The sequence below is a fragment of the Oncorhynchus tshawytscha genome, linkage group LG04 (assembly GCF_018296145.1).
Source record: "Oncorhynchus tshawytscha isolate Ot180627B linkage group LG04, Otsh_v2.0, whole genome shotgun sequence".
Classification (NCBI taxonomy): domain Eukaryota; kingdom Metazoa; phylum Chordata; class Actinopteri; order Salmoniformes; family Salmonidae; genus Oncorhynchus; species Oncorhynchus tshawytscha.
Window position 1 is genome coordinate 38073912 of NC_056432.1, and position 22456 is coordinate 38096367.

The 22456-nt window shown below is 42.5% G+C and overlaps 1 protein-coding gene across 1 annotated transcript in view; it reads right to left on the bottom strand.

Moving 5' to 3' along the window:
* Positions 1-22456, bottom strand: part of zmat4a (zinc finger, matrin-type 4a) — a 145091-nt gene that overhangs the window by 67467 nt on the left and 55168 nt on the right. The window contains exon 3 of the mRNA XM_024418010.2: positions 19073-19162. Coding sequence (XP_024273778.1) covers positions 19073-19162 — 90 coding nt within the window. The remainder of the gene's footprint in view (positions 1-19072; positions 19163-22456) is intronic.

Below are 22456 nucleotides of genomic sequence, written 5' to 3' on the forward strand. Positions count from 1 at the left end.
TTATTTTATTCCAAGTGACTGACTGATCTACAAATCACCTTTCAACATAAATAACTACTAATTATTTGTAGATCAGTCAGTCACAATTTACCCATGATGCATTGCGGTTTTAATCCTCTCGAACACAGCCAATGAGAACAGGCAGCTGTAGGCGCAATGGATTCTAGTCATTGTAGTTAATTACCACGTTTTCTGCATGTAACTATGATGAGTTGGACAACATGTCCCAGAGAGAAATCTATCTAGAGAAATGGCACAAACAGGGTGTTGAGTGCACAGAATTTTTTTTACTAAAGGGAATTCAAATAATTTAACTTGTTGGCCAATTAGTTATTTAGAAAACAAAAATTAACTGACATTTTGGTTAATGCACAGCATTAGTTGATGAGAAAGAGAGGGAGAGAAAAATAAATAACGAGATAAAATGAGACGTTGCATTTCAGCAGAAAGACTGAGTGCTTCATTCCCATTCATGTGAGGCATAATAAAATAATATTTTTGGCTTGCAGACAATATATTATCTTTGCTCTCAACGCCATAGCTGGACATTTTCATCTCAGTTTAAGCGAAGAAGCAGCATATCCTTGCGCTTCAAAAAAAGAAGAGATACAGTATTATGCATTACTGCATTGAACCATCATGCTGCAGCAATTGTGTTTCTTTTCTCCAGTGCTGCTGCATCAAAGTCACCACAACAGGTTTCATTGTCCAATGAACCAGACTGTGTCTAGGTTCCCATTGATTTCCAGCAGAGAGTGTGTGTGTGCTTGCGTGTGTGCATGCATGCTCCTGGACTCTGTAGGTCTGCATACAGTAGCTGATATGATGCTGGGGATAATTCTGTAGGCCAAGGAACACTCAATATTCTGTCTGTGTTCCAAATAGCACCCAAATCCCTTTATAGAGCACTAAACAGCTTATATAGGGCATGGGTACTCAAGTACTATTTGAGAAGATCCATACACACAAATTTCCTAGGTGGCAAAGGTCCGGATAGCGTAGTAAGAAACCTTCACCTTGCAACCTATGCAACCCCAAACTGTTCACACCCCTCTTGTTGGCAGAGGGAACATTTAGCATATGTTAAGCTAATTTCCTGCAATTCTACACATTCTTCCATGTCTTATGTGTGTTTATATCAAACCATGGGTCGAAGCCTGACCGATCCGGTCTGCGGTCCGCCAGTTGAAATAGGGAATAAGGTGCTATTTCGGACAAAGCCACAAATGACTCTGGCGGATCTACCTCCAGGCACATGGGGGGGGGGAAGTAGGACAGCAAGTGCAAGAGTAACCGACAAAAAGTTGGTCCTAATATAGACTGGGTCAATGCATTCTATTGCTGTCAGCTGAGGCCATGCAGGGAGGCAGGCAGGGAGGCACTGAGTGGTCCAGACATTGTAATCACTGCTGCTCTCTCTCGTCTCTCTCATACCCCCCCAAAAAACAGACAAAACTTTGACCTTCACATTAGACATCAGTGTGTGTGTGTGTGTGTGTATAAGATCACAAACGACATGAACTGTACTTTATTCCACCTGCATATGTTTAAAGACCTCAATGAGAGGAGTATCAGTGAAATGTTGAGAACAAAGCACATTGTGGCCACAGAATACAGACACTGTTGCCATATTCTATTTAAATAATATTCACATAGGACAATTAAAATCTATTTTGCAAAATGAGGTGACATTTATCATCTTGTGCACTTTTATTTGAAACAGGTAACCAGTAGCAGCAGCCTTTCTCACATCATTCATCTACTTTTTATTGTTTAATGAAGGGATTAAGGAATGAACAGCGGGTTTCATCTTCATCCAGGCTATTCTGAGTGTAAAGCAATTATAAACACAGCTAGCGTCATCTTGTCTTCACACCATGGATGGCCAAGTAGATGGAATGACTTTAAGGAGATAGTGATTGGCAGCTCTGCTTTTTGAGATCTGAGCTTGCAAGCTGTGGTAGTGTACTGAGTACTGACTCTTACCGAAAAGTCAGCTAGTTTAATTAATTAGCCATAATATGCTGCATGAGTCTTAAGTAATTTTCATTATGACTGTTTTAGAAAGTTACTCTGCATTCCAAATGGCTCCCTATTCCCAATATAGTGCATTACATTTGACTAGAGCCCTATAGGCCCTGACCAAAAGTAGTGCACTAAATTGGGAATAGGGAGCCATTTGGGAAGCATAAATCATAACTGTCATGGTTCCACCTGTCCCCAAGGGACGACAGAGACCGTCCTAGAGACATTAATGACACTCAGGTGTGTCCTATTACTAATTATGATTTCCCTTTAAGAGAGGTGTTTTCTGTTTCTGATTCCCTCCAACCACAGCACGCTCCCAACCGAGGAGGAGATAATGCACCAATTTCATCGCATATTGCTACAGGCATCGCCGTAGTTCATACAGGGCCCATGCACCGGGAACCCAAGATCCCAGCCCCCGAACGGAATGACGACCACCCAGGTGGATGCAAGAGTTTCCTCACTCAGTGCTCTCTGGTGTTCGAGTTACAGTCCTCCTCGTTCCACACCGACCGGGCCATGATCGCCTACATCATCTCTCTGCTCTCGGGCAGGGCCCTGGCATGGGCAACGGCTGTGTGGGAACAGCAGCCACCATCCTGCAGCTCCATATTAGCCTTCACTGCCGAGCTGCGTCGAGTCTTTGACCACCCAGTCGGCAGACGAGAAGCAGCAAGCCGACTATTTAGACTCCGCCAGGGTGCCAGGCTAGTGGCTGACTTTGCCATTGAGTTCAGCATCCTCGCCGCCGAGAGTGGGTGGAATACTGAGGCACTGGTAACCACTTTCCACCAGGGTCTGTCTAACTCCATCACGGATGAACTGGCAGCTCGAGAACTGGGAGAGGACCTCGAGTCCCTAATAACGCTGGCAATAATTTTTGACAACCGCATCCGAAAATGGGTGAGATAGCGGTCTTTGACACCACTCCAGCATCCCGGTTTCCTGAGCACCCCAAGCCCACAGAGCTCAGCATGGAGGAACCCTTGCAGTTGGAATGCACACGTCTGAGCCCACAGGAACGTGACAGGCGCATGTGCAAAGGCTGTTGCCTCCACTGCGGAGGTCTTAGTCATCTCCGTGCTGCATGCCTAGAGTTGACAGGAACCGCCAGGGCTCACCAGGACAAGGAGAGACCCTGACGAGGTGTGCAGATTCACCCCAGCTACCCAGTCACTGTCTGTCACTATCTGCAACCCTCCACCCGGACAACCGTCAGCACCAGATTCAAGTATTCTTGGACAGCAGATAATTTCATTGATCAAGACGTCACAAAATAACTACAAATCCCTTGCTTGAATTGTCCCATCCCGCTGCAGACTCGAGCCCTTGGTTCTGGCAAGGTGGAATATCAGATGAAGCCCATTCTACTGCAGGTTGGGGTGAACCACTCAGAGACTCTTAATTTTCTGTTGATATCTGCTCCCGAGAATCCCTTATCCTAGGGTACCCCTGGCTAGCGCTACATACAGTGGGGAGAACAGGTATTTGATACACTACCGATTTTGCAGGTTTTCCTACTTACAAAGCATGTAGAGGTCTGTAATTTTTATCATAGGTACACTTCAACTGTGAGAGACAGAATCTAAAACAAAAATCCAGAAAATCACACTGTATGATTATATTGCATGACATAAGTATTTGATACATCAGAAAATCAGAACTTAATATTTGGTACAGAAACCTTTGTTTGCAATTACAGAGATCATAAGTTTCCTGTAGTTCTTGACCAGGTTTGCACACACTGCAGCAGGGATTTTGGCCCACTCCTCCATACAGACCTTCTCCAGATCCTTCAGGTTTCGGGGCCATCGCTGGGCAATACGGACTTTCAGCTCCCTCCAAAGATTTCGGACTTGGTCTCCATTCAAGAAGCCAAGAGGTTGAACGGTTGCCAAGCTAGGTGGGCTCTGTTTTTTAGCAGGTTCAATTTCACACTAGCCTATCGCCCTGTCCCGCCAACACGATGTCTCTAACATGAAGAGGGACCCCGAGCCCATCATCCCCAGCTCACACATTGTGGCCCCTGTGATATGGAGTATTGAGACCACGGTTCAACAAGCCCAGACTAGAGGTCGACCGATTATTCGGAATGGCCAATTAATTAGGGCCGATTTCAAGTTTTCATAACAATCGGAAATTGGTATTTTTGGGCGCCGATTTGCCGATTAAATTTTTTTTTAAATAATGTCATTTTTACATTTTTTATACCTTTATTTAACTAGGCAAGTCAGTTAAGAACACATTCTTATTTCCAATGATGGCCTAGGAACGTGGGTTAACTGCCTTGTTCAGGGGCAGAACGACAGATTTTCACCTTGTCAGCTCAGGTGATCCAATCTTGCAACCTTACAGTTAACTAGTCCAACGCAATAACGACCTGCCTCTCTCTCATTGCACTCCACAAGGAGACTGCCTGTTATGCGAATGCAGTAAGCCAAGGTAAGTTGCTAGCTAGCATTAAACTTATCTTATAAAAAACAATCATTCATAATCACTAGTTAACTACACATGGTTGATGATATTACTAGATATTATCTAGCGTGTCCTGCGTTGCATATAATCTGACTGAGCATACAAGCATACAAGTATCTAAGTATCTGACTGAGCGGTGGTAGGCAGAAGCAGGCGCGTAAACATTCATTCAAACAGCACTTTTGTGCGTTTTGCCAGCAGCTCTTCGTTGTGCGTCAAGCACTGCGCTGTTTATGAATTCAAGCCTATCAACTCCCGAGATGAGGCTAATGTAATCGAAGTGAAATGGCTAGCTAGTTAGCGCGCACTAATTGTTGTGTTGCTGGTTCGAGCCCAGGGAAGAGCGAGGAGAGGGACGGAAGCTTTACTGTTACACTGGCAATAGTAAAGTGCCTATAAGAACATCCAATAGTCAAATGTTAATGAAATACAAATGGTATAGAGGGGAATAGTCCTAGAATTCCTATAATAACTACAACCTAAAACTTCTTACCTGGGAATATTAAAGACTCATGTTAAAAGGAACCACCAGCTTTCATATGTTCTCATGTTCTGAGCAAGGAACTTAGACGTTAGCTTTCTTATTGCACTTTTTCTTATTGCACTTTTTTTGCACTGATATTGCACTTTTACTTTCTTCTCCAACACTTTGTTTTTGCATTATTTAAACCAAATTGAATATGTTTTATTATTTACTTGAGGCTAAATTGATTTTATTGATGTATTATATTAAGTTAAAATAAGTGTTCTTTCAGTATTGTTGTAATTGTCATTATTACAAATAAATACATGAAAAAAAAAAAGTCTGATTAATCGGCATCGGCTTTTTTGGTCCTCCAATAATCGGTATCGGCGTTGAAAAATCATAATCGGTCGACCTCTAGGCCAGACCCAAGAACCTGACCCCAGCGCGAGACCCACTAACAGACTTTACGTTCTGCGATCAGCCCGTTCCCGAGTACTACAATGGGGAGACTCGTCTAAATGAACTGGGCATCCAGGGGTTAATCGGACACTGGAGTTCCTGAGGGGGAAATTCTGGTGGCCCGACATGATTGAGGATGTTGGGCCACCAACATGTGAGATCCAAAGCAAGTCTTGGATGTGAGATCCAAAGCAAGTCATTACGACAGAGACTGGCTGGGTTGCTCCATCCTCCGCCCATCCCCAGCCGGCGCTGGTCCCACCTGTCTGTAGACTTTATCACAGGGTTACCTCCATCCATGGGCTTACCACTATCTTGGTGGTCGTTGATTAGTTCTCCAACGCAGCCCATTTCATCACCTTACCCAAGTTGCCCTCAGCGAAGGAGACAGCTGATCTCATGATCACGGACTTCCTCAGGACATTGTCTCAGATCATGGGCCCCAGTTCATCTCACGGTATTTGAAGGATGGAGAGAGTTCCTCATCTGGGTGGAATATGCTCATAACACACTGCCAAACTTGTACACTGGACTGTAGCCGTTCGAGTGTCAGTTCGGGTACGCTTCCTGAACAAGAGGCCAAAGTGGGGGTACCATCAGCCGAGGCATTCATTCTACGATGTCGCCGCACATGAATCACACGCACGTGATCCTCCTTGCTCTGCTCCTCTGCCCGACACCAGGTAAACTGTCACAAAGACCTCTTTGGCTCCTCCGACCGTGTTAATGGGTATGGCTGTCCACCCGTGATCTTCCCTTAAAGGTGGACTCGCGGAAGCTCGCTCCTCACTACATAGGACCATTAAAGATCCTGAGGAGCATCAACCCCATTACCTATCGTCTCCAGCTTTCCAGGTCTATGAGGGTCTGTCCATCCTTCCATGTCTCCCGTCTCAAGCTGGTAACGACCAGTCCCTTCTCCGCGCCCACACCTGCCCCTCCACCCTCTTGACTTGTGGATGGCTGCCCGGCCAGTGAGGATCTCTGAGGAGGGACGGCCAGGTCTTGGTAGATTTGCAGTGGTCTGATACTCCTTCCATTTCAATATTATCGCTTGCACAGTGCTCCTTGGGATGTTTAAAGCTTGGGGAATCTTTTTGTATCCAAATCCGGCTTTAAACTTCTTCACAAAAGTATCTCGGACCTGCCTGGTGTGTTACTTGTTCTTCATGACGCTCTCTGCGCTTTTAACGGACCTCATTTATACAGAGACTTGATCACACAGGTGGATTGTATTTATCATCATTAGTCATTTAGGTCAACATTGGATCATTCAGAGATCCTCACTGAATTTCTGGAGAGAGTTTGCTGCACTGAAAGTAAAGGGGCTGAATAATTTTGCACGCCCAATTTTTCAGTTTTTGATTTGTTAAAAAAGTTTGAAATATCCAATAAATGTCGTTCCACTTCATGATTGTGTCCCACTTGTTGTTGATTCTTCACAAAAAAAATACAGTTTTATATCTTTATGTTTGAAGCCTGAAATGTGGCAAAAGGTCGCAAAGTTCAAGGGGGCCGAATACTTTCGCAAGGCACTGTATGTAGCGATCACCAAATGTTGTCGAATTTCATCCCGCTAACGGGTTCTGTGCGGAGAGAGTTTAACAGTGTACTGAGAAAAACACAAATGGATCATACTGATGGATCAAGGACCCATTAATTATTGTAGTATCTCCATAAAGAGCACACCAAATAGTAGGGCTGCACTAAATGGAATGGTGTGTTTTACTCAAACAATACACTTGAACCTTTTGTCATATTGTCATATTTCTGTTCTCCAAAGGGATCTAAAAAAGTGACCCAAACAGCATGAACAATATCAAATTGATTATTCAAATTGCCATAGAACAGAAATGGGAAATGCTGTTTCGCTGTGAAGATAGGAGAAAGCAGCCTTATGCAGTATTTGTTTCAGCCTCATAATAGGTGAGGAGAGAACACACGGCACCATCTTCTCTGTCTCACACACATTGGCATGCTGTGAAATTGAGCCGTGCAGCCATTTTCAGGCTTCCATAGCTCTGGCAGTATGTTTGAAATGGTTCATTATCCTAAGATGTACCTCTGGGGTAGCACCTATTATTCTTTCCGACTCCATTGGTACTGTGAGGCGGGGTATTTGTGAATCACAACCTGTCAGTATTGGCTGCTGCCACACCATCATGGCCCAGCCATTGAAATTCAACACTCCCCAAGCAGCAGCTCAATACACATTCAGAAGAGGAAAGCTGGAAGCACTTCAGAAAAGAAGAATGAAACAATGAGTTTCTTGTTGTTTCACCTTGTAAAGGGGATTACTATAAGCTGATGTCTGCAAGGCCAAGGAGAAGTGCAACGTTTTCCTTTCATTTGAATTTCTCTTTCACAAAAAAAAACATTTGAAATCATTACCTTCGTTTCATCTCAAATTGAGAAACCTGGAGAAATATGACCCAAAAGTCATTGTATTTGATCTGATCTGTGCATGTTCTCATTTGCTCAACTTTCTTTTCTTACAAACCTTCAGGGGTATCATCCATCCATCCACAGCTTCAACACACTTCACCTAGTGTTCTCTGTTCTCATGTATAATTCTAACTGTGGTCAGTCTCAGCGCTGACACCCCAGCCAGCCATTTCCACGGCGCTCACAGTGTTCCATGACCACTCGTGCGTGAGGAGTGAAAGCAAACCCGGCCAACATCCAGCTACAGATATCACATCCAACCCTCACTGGGTTACAGATCTCAGAAGTCAGTATCAACAGCCTTCTGGAGAAGTCTGTCTCCAGCTCCTGTCCTTAGCCAGCCTGGTCCCGTCATGTAGACTACCCTTTAGCCAGCTCTTCCTATCGTTGTCTCCATACATGTTTGGCAGCAAAATGAATGAACACAGCGAGAAGATGGCTAAAGCACAAACAAACTGGACCACCAGGCTAATGCGGCACATGAAAATGAAGATCAAACAGACGTTTGACACAACCACTAAGAGCTAACCATTCTTCGTACATGAGGTTCTGTTGACTTCTAGCCCACCTATAAGAAAACTAAGCAGTTTCACATCAAAACAGCCTGGCTGTAGGAAACTGGGACATCTAAGGGCGACATGAAAACAGCATAGGCAAGCGCACTAAGCAAAGACACTTTGAATGTCACTCACTCAGTCATTTGTATTAGAGGTCGACCGATTATGATTTTTCAACGCCGATACTGATTATTGGAGGCCCAAAAAAAGCCGATACCGATTAATCGGATGATTCTTTTGATTTATTTGTAATAATGACAATTACAACAATACTGAATGAACACTTATTTTAACTTAATATAAATACATCAATAAAATCAATTTAGCCTCAAATAAATAATGAAACATGTTCAATTTGGTGTTGGAGAAGAAAGTAAAAGTGCAATATGTGCCATGTAAGAAAGCTAACGTTTAAGTTCCTTGCTCAGAACATGAGAACATATGAAAGCTGGTGGTTCCTTTTAACATGAGTCATCAATATTCCCAGGTAAGAAGTTTTAGGTTGTAGTTATTATAGGAATTATAGGACTATTTCTCTATACCATTTGTATTTCATTAACCTTTGACTATTGGATGTTCTTATAGGCACTTTAGTATTGCCAGTGTAACAGTATAGCTTCCGTCCCTCTCCTCGCTCCTACCTGGGCTCAAACCAGGAACACAACGACAACAGCCACCCTCATGCAGAGCAAGGGGAATAACTACTCCAAGTCTCAGAGGGAGTGACGTTTGAAACGCTATTAACGCGCACCCCGCTAACTAGCTAGCCATTTCACATCGGTTACACCAGCCTAATCTCTGGAGTTGATAGGCTTGAAGTCATAAACAGCGCTGTGCTTGCGAAGAGCTGCTGGAGAAACGCACGAAAGTGCTGTTTGAATGAATGCTTACGAGCCTGCTGCTGCCTACCACCACTCAGTCAGACTGCTCTATCCAATCATAGACTTAGTTATAACATAATAACACACAGAAATACGAGCCTTAGGTCATTAATATGGTCGAATCCGGAAACTATCTCGAAAACAAGACATTTATTCTTTCAGTGAAATACGGAACCGTTCCGTGTTTCATCTAACGGGTGGCATCCATAAGTCTAAATATTCCTGTTACATTGCACAACCTTCAATGTTATGTCATAATTACGTAAAATTCTGGCAAATCAGGCGGCCCAAACTGTTGCATATACACGGACTCTGCGTGCAATGAACGCAAGAGAAGTGACACAATTTCTCCTGGTTAATATTGCCTGCTAACCTGGATTTCTTTTAGCTAAATATGCAGGTTTAAAAATATGTACTTCTGTGTATTGATTTTAAGAAAGGCATTGATGTTTATGGTTAGGTACACATTGGAGCAACGATACACACCGCATCGATTTTATGCAACGCAGGACACTAGATAAACTAGTAATATCATCAACCATGTGTAGTTAACTAGTGATTGTGATTGATTGTTTTTCATAAGATAAGTTTAATGCTAGCTAGCAACTTACCTTGGCTTCGACTGCATTCGCGTAACAGGCAGGCTCCTCGTGGAGTGCAATGTAATCAGGTGGTTGGAGCGTTGGACTAGTTAGCTGTAAGGTTGCAAGATTGAATCCCCCGAGCTGGCAAGGTAAAAATCTGTCGTTCTGCCCCTGAACGAGGCAGTTAACCCACCGTTCCTAGGCCGTCTTTGAAAATAAGAATGTGGTCTTAACTGACTTGCTTAGTTAAATAAAGATTAAATAAAAGGTGTAAAAAATAAAATATATATATATATATTTTTTAAATCGGCCAAATTGGTGTCCAAAAATACCGCTTTCCGATTGTTATGAAAACTTGACATCGGCCCTAATTAATCGGCCATTCCGATTAATCGGCCAACCTCTAATTTGTATCTCTGTCACTCACTCAGTCATTTGTATTTCAACCATGCTTCCTCTGTCATGACAGTTAAGATTTGTTTAGAGAAAGCATCTAAGGATATTGGGGATGGTGTTATGGGCTTTTTGTGATCACTATCCCTCTCTTGTAGAGCAGAGGGACCTTTATAGCCTCTCTCTATAGCATCTCCATCCCATCCTGTCTTCTGAAGCCAAGCCAAACCACAGATTAAGAGATGTGCAATCTGTTGGATATTGCTGAAGAAGAAGTCAAGGCAACCAAGCATAAGACTGCAGTCACTTGTTGTTCAAGTCAAGGCAGTTCACTACAGTACACCTATGCCATCTCCAATCAGCAGCCTGTGTTTGGTGGTTCTCCACTCTGCTCCTCCCCTGCCCGCACTCCCATGTAAGGAAGGAAGAACTCACAGGCCCAATCATATGGAAATAGACAGTCATCAACTGACACACGACACACATAGCTAGCCACTGGCATTGCATTGGCGTTAAGCATTATTTTGGAGACCTACACATCAAATTAAAGTATTTTTTGCCAAAACAAGTCATTAATTGAGGCAAAAACCAGGTACAAATAAACCTGAAAGCAATGTCTGTCCGTATTTCTTCTTAAAGCTGCAATATGTAACTTTTTGGGCAAACAGAGCAAATTCACATAGAAATGTGAGTTTTAGATCTGTCATTCTCATTGAAAGCAAGTCTAGGATGTGCTCTGTTTCTATGGTTACCATTCTTAAGTTTCAAACAGCTGAAAATACAATTATTTGGCTAATTGAAAATATATTTCACAACAGTTTAGATGGTACAAATATTCTCTACACTATAAATTGCATGTTTTGTTACATAAATTGAAATTCGGTGAACTGTTCTAATTTTAGCAACCAGGAAATGGAGGAACGATTTTTGCATATTGCACCTTTAACAGCTAGCCCCTAGAGATAATTAAGTACAAATAGGACATAAGAACTTCTTCAAGTTCATGAAAAACAGGCAGATGCTCACAGAGGTGCTTAAAAAAACATTTAAATAAAGCATTTGTTGACTTGATGGTAATAAATCTAAGCTTAATATTTTACAAACAGGGAGACCAAAATTATATAATACAACTTTCCTCCCTCATCATTTGAATAAATGTAGCTAATATATTTATGAATTGCAATAAAGTTTGTTTATGAGAAGCAAAGTAGTCTGAGATTTGTCTTGAGTAAACATGAAGAGGTGTCCCTGGAGATGCCAACCTCTGTACAGACCAGCAGAAGCCAACCTGTGTAGACTTCAGCCCTAGGCATTTTCCCGCTCCCCGGTCTCATTGCTCTCTTTCTTTCTGTCTCTCTCTCTCGGTCTCTGTCCCTGTCTGTCTTTCTCTCTCCCCGTCTCTGTCTCAGTCTCTCTCTCTGCCTCTGTCGCTTTCTCCGTCTCTCTCTTTCTGACTGCTACTGGGCGCCCTCAACAAGGATTCTCAGCAGGCAGAGGAGCCCCAGACACCTGTGGAACCTGTGTCTCCTCCTATCTGTTTGTAGTAGGATGACTCCTGTCTCCGAACTGGGAGCTTCACACAGGAACAAGCAGCGGGAGTACAAAGTAATAATGCAACATGAAATCAGAATGACTGTTGTCTCAATGGGGGTCCACAAACAACATGGTGCTATGATCCAATTAAACTAATACTGAGCAACTACCAATTTAGATCGGTGTCCCTAAACCGGGATGGTTGTTGCTCAATATTGTTGCGCGATAATGTGACTAGAAAATGGGCAGAAAGCTTAAATGCTTGTTAATCTAACTGCAGTATCCAATCTACAGTAGCTATTACAGTAAAAATACCATGCTATTGTTTGAGGAGAGTAAACAACAACAAAACACTTTTATCATGGCAACTGGCTTGATATACTGTTGGGGCTCCTGAATGGGACAACGGTCTAAGGCACTGCATCAGTGCTAGAGGCATCACTAAAGGCTCTGGTTCAAATCCAGGCTGTATCACAACCAGCTGTGATTGGGAGTCCCATAGGGTGGCGCACAATTGGCCCAGCGTCGTCCATGTTTGGCCAGTGTAGGCCGCCATTGTAAATAAGAATTTGTTCTTTACTAGTTAAATACATTTTCAATAAAAAAAGAGAGTTGCAAAGAAAAGCCATATCTCAGGCTGGCCAATAAAAGAAAAAGATTAAGATGGGCAAAAGAACACAGACACTGGATAGAGGAACTCTGCCTAGCAGACCAGCATCCCGGAGTCACCTGTTGACGTTGAGACTGGTGTTTTCTATTCTGGTTAGTGACAGTTTGCGCTGTTCAGTGAAGGGAGTAGTACACAGTGTTGTGCGATATCTTCAGTTTCTTGGCAATTTCTTGCATTGTATAGCCTTAATTTCTCAGAACAAGAATAGAGTGACGAGTTTCAGAAGTGCTTTGTTTCTGGCCATTTTGAGCCTGTAATCAAACCCACAAATGCTGATGTCCAGATACTCAACTAGTCTTAAGGCCAGTTTTATTGCTTCTTTAATAAGAACAACAGTTTTCAGCTATGCTAACATAATTGCAAAAGCGTTTTCTAATGATCAATTAGCCTTTAAAAATGATCAACTTGGGATTAGCTAACACAACAGGCCATTGGAACACAGGAGTGATGGTTGCTGATAATGGGCCCCTGTACGTAGATATTCCATTAAAAAATCTGCCATTTCCAGCTACAATAGTCATTTACAACATTAACAATGTCTAGACTGTACTTCGGATCAATTTGATGTTATTTTAATGGACAAATGGCCCGGCCATTTAGATGTGTCTTTTCTGTAGGGAAGCTAATGATCCATCATGTATGACATTCCTGGGAGTGTGTAAACTAAAAAAAAATATTACCATAGCATTTTTGTATGTTTTCTACAATTACGTACTTGAAAATTGACCAATTCGACACATTCGGGCAAACTCCTGGCAGACTTGATGCAAAATGTTGTGGAGTGAGGTAATTCTGAAACTTTTCACACTGCTGCCATCTTGTTGACAAAATCTAAATTACACCTCGGCTCCTATATTAATGTAGGGCCTTTCTCTTGCATTTCAAAGATGAAAAAGAAAATGCATGTTTTTTTGTTTGTATTATATTTTACCAGATCTAATGTGCTATAATCTCCTACATTCATTTCACATTTCCACAAACTTCAAAGTGTTTTTTTCAAATGGTATCAAGAATATGCATATCCTTGCTTCACATCCTCAGCTACAGGCAGTTAGATTTGGGAATGACATTAGGCGGAAATTTAAAAAAAGGGTCCGATCCTTAAGATTAAGTAGCGTTCTTTTCTCACAAACAAAACCAATATCAATAACAATAACTCCAGCATGCGAAATGTAATGTCGCAAAACTGCATTTATAGGCACAACTACACCGTAGATCACGTCAAACTCATTCCAGGGAGAGCCGAGTGTCTGCGGGTTCTCTCCTCCCTTGTACTTGATCATTAATTAGCGACCTTAATTCGTCAAAGAACTCCCCTAACCTGGTTGTCTAGGTCTTAACTGAAAGGAAAAAAACAAAAACACGCAGACACTCTGTCCTCCATAGAATGAGTTTGACACCTCTGCCGTAGGGGGATATGTTCAGCCGTCAAAATAAATTGTTTTCAACCCATGGACGACAGGTAATAGTGAACATGTTGCCAAAGAGACGTGGGTCGTGGGATTCATTTTGATGCAACATTCAGTGTCCGTTCCACCTCCACGAGAGCAGGTTACCACGGTCAACGTACTGTGTGTGGTCAGATTAGCCAGCCACAGTTGTCAGCTGCGATCAGCTCAGCCAGGTCTAGACACAGGCCGCACTGACTGGCCAGACACCACCACCACGCAGCCTCTCTGCCAACCCCCAGGGGCTCTCTCTCTCTCTCTCTCTCTACCTCCCTCGCTTTCTGCCAACCCTTCAGGGGCTCTCTGTCCCTCTGTCCCTCTCTCTCCTGTGTATTTTTAGATGTCGCCACATTGAAGCCATGCAACAGCCACGGCCCAGTCACATCCAATCTGTGTTTCAGATACTATACTTTCCCCAATCAAGGAAACGTGTCCTTTTGGAAAGTACTGGAAAGGTCAGGCTACCAACAATATTATACACATTTTTTTTGTTGCAAAAAATACTGAAAACATCACAACTCACACCTGCTGTTACAGTCAATAGAGAATGACAGTGGATAGTGTGAGTGCATATGATGAGCATCGAGGGATAACATTATGGTAACCATAGCCTTAGGCAAGGTGATAAAATGCACAGAATGGGAGAACTTTTCTGCCAACTTATAATGAGATCAGCCCCTGGGATGGGTTCTGTGTGGAGTAGTAGAGGAGCTGAAGACTGAAAACTGAAAACTGTAATACCACAGAGAGTTACTGAGCAGATGCACTCGAGAGAGAGAGAGAGAGAGAGAGAGAAAGAGAGAGATACTACTGTACACAGGTTATTTTTGAGTTCTCTCGCTCTCTGGGATACTTCAATCTCTCCCACCGCTGAAACCGGATCCCTCTCCTCTCCTCCCCTGGAACTATATCCTGCTACGGCCCATGAAGGGTTGATTTAAACACCACTAATTAAATAGGAGTGAGGCTCTGAGGAGATATTCAATCAGCCCAAAAGTCTTCCCCTGTCTCTAATTGCATCCTCTTTAATGGCTTCTGCATTGAGTTACAGGACCAGGAGTTAAGGAGGAGATTTTAACTGTCCTTCGGGGGCCATGTATCTATTAGTAACCAATGCCGCTAGGCTGATCCAGTACAAAACAGATGGATATGGCCATGGCAGTCTTCTCTTTCTCTCTTGTGATTTGCTGCCGTTTATTGTCTGTGACTGGATTGGCTGCAGACTGAGCATGTCAGCTTGTTAGAGCAGTGTAGTAAACTGGCTGTTATGGGCTTGCATCCCAATTGGCACCCTATTCAGGCCCAAGGGGGTCTTGTCAAAAAAGTAGTGCACTAGGGAATATGGTGCCATTCGGGATCTATCCATAGTGTCTGTGGACAGGACTCCAGTTGAGGTTGAGTGAAAGGGATTGCTGCTTAGGAGACAATGCAAACTAACAGACTAATGACGCTGACTAATTGGAAATAGGTTGCCATTTGGAACCCAGCCTGAGTATTTACAATCACTATATCATTGTCACTAAGCAACCAGATATGGAGTGGCATTGGCTTGTGACTCAAACTACAGATAATGAGTCTCGGAGATGGAGCTTCAATCAGTTTCTCTCAGCCTTGAACATCCCATGACAGAGCGAGTTTTGTAATGTCTGATAACCCCACAGCCTACTGATATCATCATAATCCTGTCAAAAACAGATGAGACAAATAATTGAATGCTCTTTCATTTCGTGGAGAAGAGATCATTTGGGTGAAAAGCAAAGGAGCTTTGACAGCAAATGAGACGGGAATACATGCACATTTCATACAGTATGTTACTACCTGGGGGAAAAGGTGTGAGCAGTTGCTTAGCAATTGAAACACGAAGAGAGTGAATTAAGGAATGCTAAGATTGTTTTTGGAAAAGAGTTCTTCATTGTTGTCATTTACTTTCTCAGAAAGGATGCGGTGTGTGAGCAGTCATGCTTACTTATTGGTTCAGGGGGTGCATAGATAATGGATTTTATTAAACCGCTCATTTAGCCGAGGTTGAAGATGATGGAAAGCCTAAAAAAATAGGAATGGCATTAGTAGGTTTGGGGAGGAGACTAGATGGGCATGTTGCCACTGTGGTCCGTTCACCCCACCTACTCTTTCCAACAAGGTGCCCTACTTTTGACCAGGGCCCATAGAACTATGGTGAAAAGTAGTGCACTAAATAGGGAATAGTGTGCCATCCATTTGGGACACAGCCCAATACATTACTCACTGATAAAGCACTTCCCATCGACACATCTAAACACCTCTCCCTCATGGATCTGATTTCGTTCAAGTGATTATACGATTAACCATATATTATACATTTCAGACAATACATTACAAACCCAGCCCAAAGCCCAGCTTGAACTAAACTGGATGGCACAGACCAGCAACCTCTCTTCCCATGAAATTAGCTATAATCGGTGGACCAGTGCAGTTTTTCTGGTCTGGTGTGTTGCTCAGTGACACTACTGTATCCAGTACCATGGACACTGAGCATGAGAACACAACAGAAAACAACCGCTGTTGGGAAGTGACCAATGATATAGCTTTCCCTGCTAACACAGAGAGTACAGAGAATACACTTACTTTAGAGGACGGCGACCCATAATAGACAACAGTATTGGAGCTTTGATCTTAAAAGCAGATGAAAAGGTAAAATAGGGCCTTAGAGAAAATAAATAATTGCCTCAGCTACCTCCAGCAGCCTATTCCCTAGTTGCCATTTTTTGGAAGCTGTTTATTTTTTGCAGTCTGTTCATGTAGGGAAATGAATAAATACTAATCCCCCTATCGAGGACTGCATGCACGCTGCAGTGGGTAATACAGTAATACATTTTACTGGTCTGGCAGTTATACTTTCAAATATAACTCGGGTGTTATGATATTTATGTGAACGCATAGTCATCAATGAGAGCTGGCCATGTGAGAAATCCAAGGGCAACGTTATTGCTATTTTTCACAGAATATAGGACATGTTTTTACCTTGAGTATTGGAGCTGGACCATCAAGGAAGGCATCTCAACCAGTTGAATTTCCATGTAAATGGTCAATAAAGTTATTGTATCGTAAAGTATAGTATCGTAGCTATATAGGACTCAAAGTCAAAGTGGGATAACTAATAGAACGTCTGCCATCAAGTTACAATGCCACGTTGGCATTGGTATAAAGGGTCGGGAGACAAACGCAGGAATGCGTAATAGGTTTTTACATTTCTTTACCCAAATTACAGCATGCCGTGTACAGGCACGGGGACGAAGACCAAACAAACACGTATATAAAACACAGGGTTGAGACCCCAAAAAAGAGCGAGGAGTACCTCAAATAAATACACAATCGCACAATGATTATCACACGGGATGAGACCCGTAATCATCTGCCCAATACACATGGCACGAAAGCCAAAACAACACAGCACAGGTACTCACACGACCAACGGACATTGGAACAATAATCGACAGGACAATGGTGGACAAAGGGCACACTTATACAATTACTAATGAATGGGAATAGGGACCAGGTGTGTGTAATGACAGTTTCGGAGGGATCGGTGACATACAATTACAAATGGTTTCAAAAAGCATCTGTAAGGAATGGTAGTGATCACTCTCTGTGAACATGGAAAACACATGAAACCAACAACACAATGTCCAGATCAAACAATCCCCCTAGCGGTTTCTAATTTAGCCTCTAAACCCAGGTTTGCAGGCTGGCTTCTGTACAGTGTCTTCCTGTGATGAGGACTAATCAACAGCTCTGAGGTAAGAGGGGGATAAGAGAGGAGCAGGGCAGGCAGAGTTAGAGGAGGAGGAGGATAGACAGGGGGGAAGACAGGGAGAGAGAAAGAGGGAGCAAGAGAGAGGAGGAGGTGAGACAGGCAGAGCGACGGAGGGAGAGAAGGGGTGAGAGAGGGTCCTGTGCGGCTCACTTGGTAAAGCATGGCACATGCAACGGCAGGGTTGTGGGTTCAATTGCCAAGGGGGAATGTTTGCACTCATTGCTGTAAATTGCTGTGGATAAGAGTATCTGCTAAATGACACAAATGTAGAGAGAGGAGGGATAGAGCTTTCTCCCAAGACAAGTCCTTATCAGATCCAGAGGAGGAGATCTTCTTTACTGATAGCTGGCAAACTGAGACTAATCACAGCTGAGACCTGAGTCTGAGGCTACTCTCCTGACTGATCTACTCACTCTAACTGAGACACGCAATATGGCTCTGTTCCTCACTGATCTACACAATCCCAATCTGACACTACGGCGACGGTTCTACTTTCACTGCCACTGTCTCCCCACAACACCAATGAATCTCAACTCCAAAAGCCAAGCATACACACATTGATATGATAATATTATATAAACCCTTTTCTCACAAAAGAAGGATGTAACTGTGAATGTGCAGAATGCTGATGAAACACAAATGCTGCAGGTTTTTATCCTAATGCAAAACAGAATGCCCACCTGCAAATAGCTTAACAACTGTTTGTCTCGGTCTCTTCTTCTTTGCTCAGTGATTCAGCATAGATAGAAGCATAGATGCTAGCTAGCACAAACCCACACAACCACCACCCATTTCCCCTGTACTTTCTCTCAGACAAGAAGGAAGAGCTTCAGCACACGCCAAACACGTATTGACCGGGGGCTGACAGCAGAACATAATTGCAACTGTGAAAAATGGCATGTACTCTGATTTACATGGGAGAGGTGATGTACCTCCCTTTCTCTCAATGTGCTCTTTTCACTTGACGGAAAGCTACTCTGCTTCCTCTGGCATCCTGGACCTGCGGCTTTCAGTTCATTTTTCACTTCCACCACGTTAGTTCAGTTCAGCCAACCAGACATGTGTTGCTACTTATATATTCACCATTCTGACAGGAGGCAAGAGGGTCAAGACATAGTGGTAGGAATCAATAACAGGAGGGTCCATTAAGAGCAAAAGTTGACGACTCCTGTGACTGTGAGTGAGTGCAGCCAGAGATGAGACAAGATGAGTTTGTATCTATAGGGCCATGCCATTTGCAAAAACGTTGCACACAAAAAAAATCATACGGTACCATTGTAGAAGTGTGAACACATACGGTGAGATGTATCATTTACAGTAGTAGTGGCTGCTGTACTCACATTGTCTGTTCTGAGTTTCTTTGCTGGGCAGCCTCCATCCACGGGATGTAGCATGTAATACAGCCGCACTTTATTGGCATGTTTCCGACTCTAGAAGGAAAAAAGGGGGGGAGAAAAGACTAATATTAGAAACAGCATGAAAATACCAATATTTAATATTATTCTTTATCTCCCCCCCCCCCCTCAAAGGTTTAAATTGTGGAATGAATTGCACATGTACATTCTGATACATTTTCTTATTATTGTTATGCCATTGAACGTCTCCCAGAGTGCCATATTGGGCATGTGGGAAGTGAATGGTGAGATCGCATTATGAAAAAAATGATACTGCAGACGGCTGCTTCTTGTCTGACACTGGGGCTGCGTCCCAAAGGGCACATAGTGTACTAATTTTGACGAGACTGGTAAAAAAAATGGTGTCATTTGGGACGCAGCCCCTTTCAAACACTAGATCAAATTAATAATTACTTCAGCTTCCATTAAAGGTGCAAGAGGCCCTCATCACATCACTAACTCATCTATCCCTCGGCTTGGAAAGCAGACAGACAGACAGAGCTGGGGTAGGGATGGAGGGATAGAAGGAGGACAAAAGAGAGTTAGGACAAGAGGGAGCTGCCAGCTCTTAAAAATTAAAGAAGGGGTCAAAAATGGGGGTGAGGAGCACCAGTGAAGTGTTCAAAACCATTAATTAATCTCGAAAAGAGAGGAATAGATTTACGAGGCGTGGTGCCAATGGACGAGCACTCATGCAGTGCGACAGACAGACAGACAGACAGACAGACAGACAGACAGACAGACAGACAGACAGACAGACAGACAGACAGACAGACAGACAGACAGACAGACGGCTCCCAGGTTGTCCTCACAGAGACACAGGCAACATCCCAAATTGCATCCTATTCCCTATGTAGTGCAATACTTTCGACCAGGGCCCAAGGCTCTAGTCCACAGTTATGCAATATAGGGATTAGGGTGCCATTCAGGACTGAGTCACAGACCCATATTGTCAGCTCAGATGGGGGAGATTGATCCCAAGAAATCTATTTTTCTTTTCTGCCTTTCTTATTTCTGCCTGGGCTGTGGCACCATGAGCGTATTGCACTGTGAAAAGGGCTCTAGCTGAGAAAGAAACTATCAGGTATTATATTAGTGGCAGGGGGAAGTTTAGTGCGCCTCAAACAGACAACAATAAGGGAATGAAACAATCATGCAGGAGCTCTCACTCATCCAATCTCTCAGTAAGTGTGCTCTCAAAGCATTCCTTTGACAGTCTTTTTATTTATATTATGAGGGTGACACCAGGGGAATTGCTACAGAGGGGCGGCAGGTAGCCTAGTGGTTAGAGCGCTGGGCCAGTAACCGAAAGGCTGCTGGATTGAATCCCTGAGCTGACAAGGTAAAAATCAGTCGTTCTGCACCTGAACAAGGCAGTTAACCAACTGTTCCCCGGTAGCCCGTCACTGTAAATAAGCATTTGTTCTTAACTGACTTGCATAGTTAAATAAAAAAAATATATTCAACAGCTAAATGCATCAGGTGCACATTAAGAATGTTACAAATAATCCACTTGTGTCAATTTTATTCAAAAGCCAATCGAATATCAATAGAACATTCAGGTAACTTGCACCGTCCCACCTGCCACAGCAAACACTGCCCGTTTTTCAATTACAGCAGCTACTGTGGGTCTCTCTACTCTGGAACACATAGTGTACATCTATAGTGTATTGCCAGTAAACCCCATAAATCTCAACAACTTCAAACATAGACTCTGATTATTGTCAATCTCATAGCACATGATGTTGGAGCTTGGTGTTGAAATCATAATCCAGTGACTCAGTTAGTTCTCTTTCAAAGGAGAGATGTGGCAGAGCTTTACAATACCAAAGTAGAGTGCATTCAACTGAATACATGCATTTTCTGTACAATATTTACTGCGCTATTCACACATTTAAAAAATTGATAACATGGACTATCACACTATTGAATTTGATATCTTAGGGCCATGGGCATATCTGAAACAAATCTGTAAAAATGATTTGATGAAGCTTTTGAATCTGGACTTAGAAATAACACAAATATTTGTAAAATCAGGTAATGCCAAATGTAAGTCTGCTTTCAAGTGATTGAAATGCATTATGCAGGCATTGGAAAATTCAGGAAAGCAGAAAGAAAATCATCAGGCAATCATTTTGTTTTTCATCTTTCTTAGAACAGAATACTTGTTCCTGAGAGTCTTAGCTAAGCTTGGGATAAGTCTAGTCTACACCTGTTGTTTTTTGAATCATGTGACAAATTCCATTTGATTTGATTTAATTTAAATTGAGAAGCTCAATTCATTTCCCCAGTCATTCTATGCAGAAGTCCCATATATGTTCCTGGGAGACTTTCATTTGTGGGGTCATAATAGCTAATAGCCTAAACCGTTCACACCCAAGAGACAAATTCACAGGAAGAAAACAAACAGTCAATGTTGTCTTTATTGATAACTTTGACACTTTTTGGAAATAAAAAATATTCTACAAAGGAGATGGAATTCACCCAAACTATCTTGGGGCTTATCCATTGCAAGGCCATTTTAAGGCTGCTCTGAGAGACTGACTGGTATAGAACCTGCATTCTACCCGGGTTATCCCAACCACCATCACACATCAAACTGTTTCTGATGTTAAATACTCTAGTCAAGTCAAGGAAATCTGCATTATCCCCGTCTTAATTTCAATAGTATTTAAACAGCCACAGAGTAGATGCAGGCCAATCAGGGCAAGCTTTGATAACTTAATTTATATTCCTATGAAATCTCCTGACTTACTTAAATGATCAAGTTTATAATGACCTGGTTAGGGTAAATATGGACACCCCTGCTGTTTTTAAGTCTCATAAAGGGCTGGGTTTGTTACATTTAAATGTGCGAAGTATTGACGTCAAAGATGGACTTTATCGATATGTGGATGCATGACACAAACACAGACATTTTTGTTTTATCAGAGACTTGATTAAATGATTCGATCATGGATAAGGACATTGACATTGCTAATTACAAATTTTTTAGATGTAACGGGCAGAGAAAAGGGGGCGATGTACAGTACCAGTCAAAAGTTTGGACAAAACTACTCAGTCAAGGGTTTTTCCTTATTTTTAATATGTCCTACATTGTAGAATAATTGTGAAGACATCAAACTATGAAATAACACATATGGAATCATGCATATAGTAACCAAAAAAGTGTCATACAAATGAAAATACATTTTATATTTGAGATTCTTCAAAGTAGCCACCCTTTACCTTGATGACACTCTTGGCATTCTCTCAACCAGCTTTAGGAGAAAGGCTAGGGATTTTTATATTGATAAATGTGTTTGTATTGTTTGATTATTTATGGTGTAT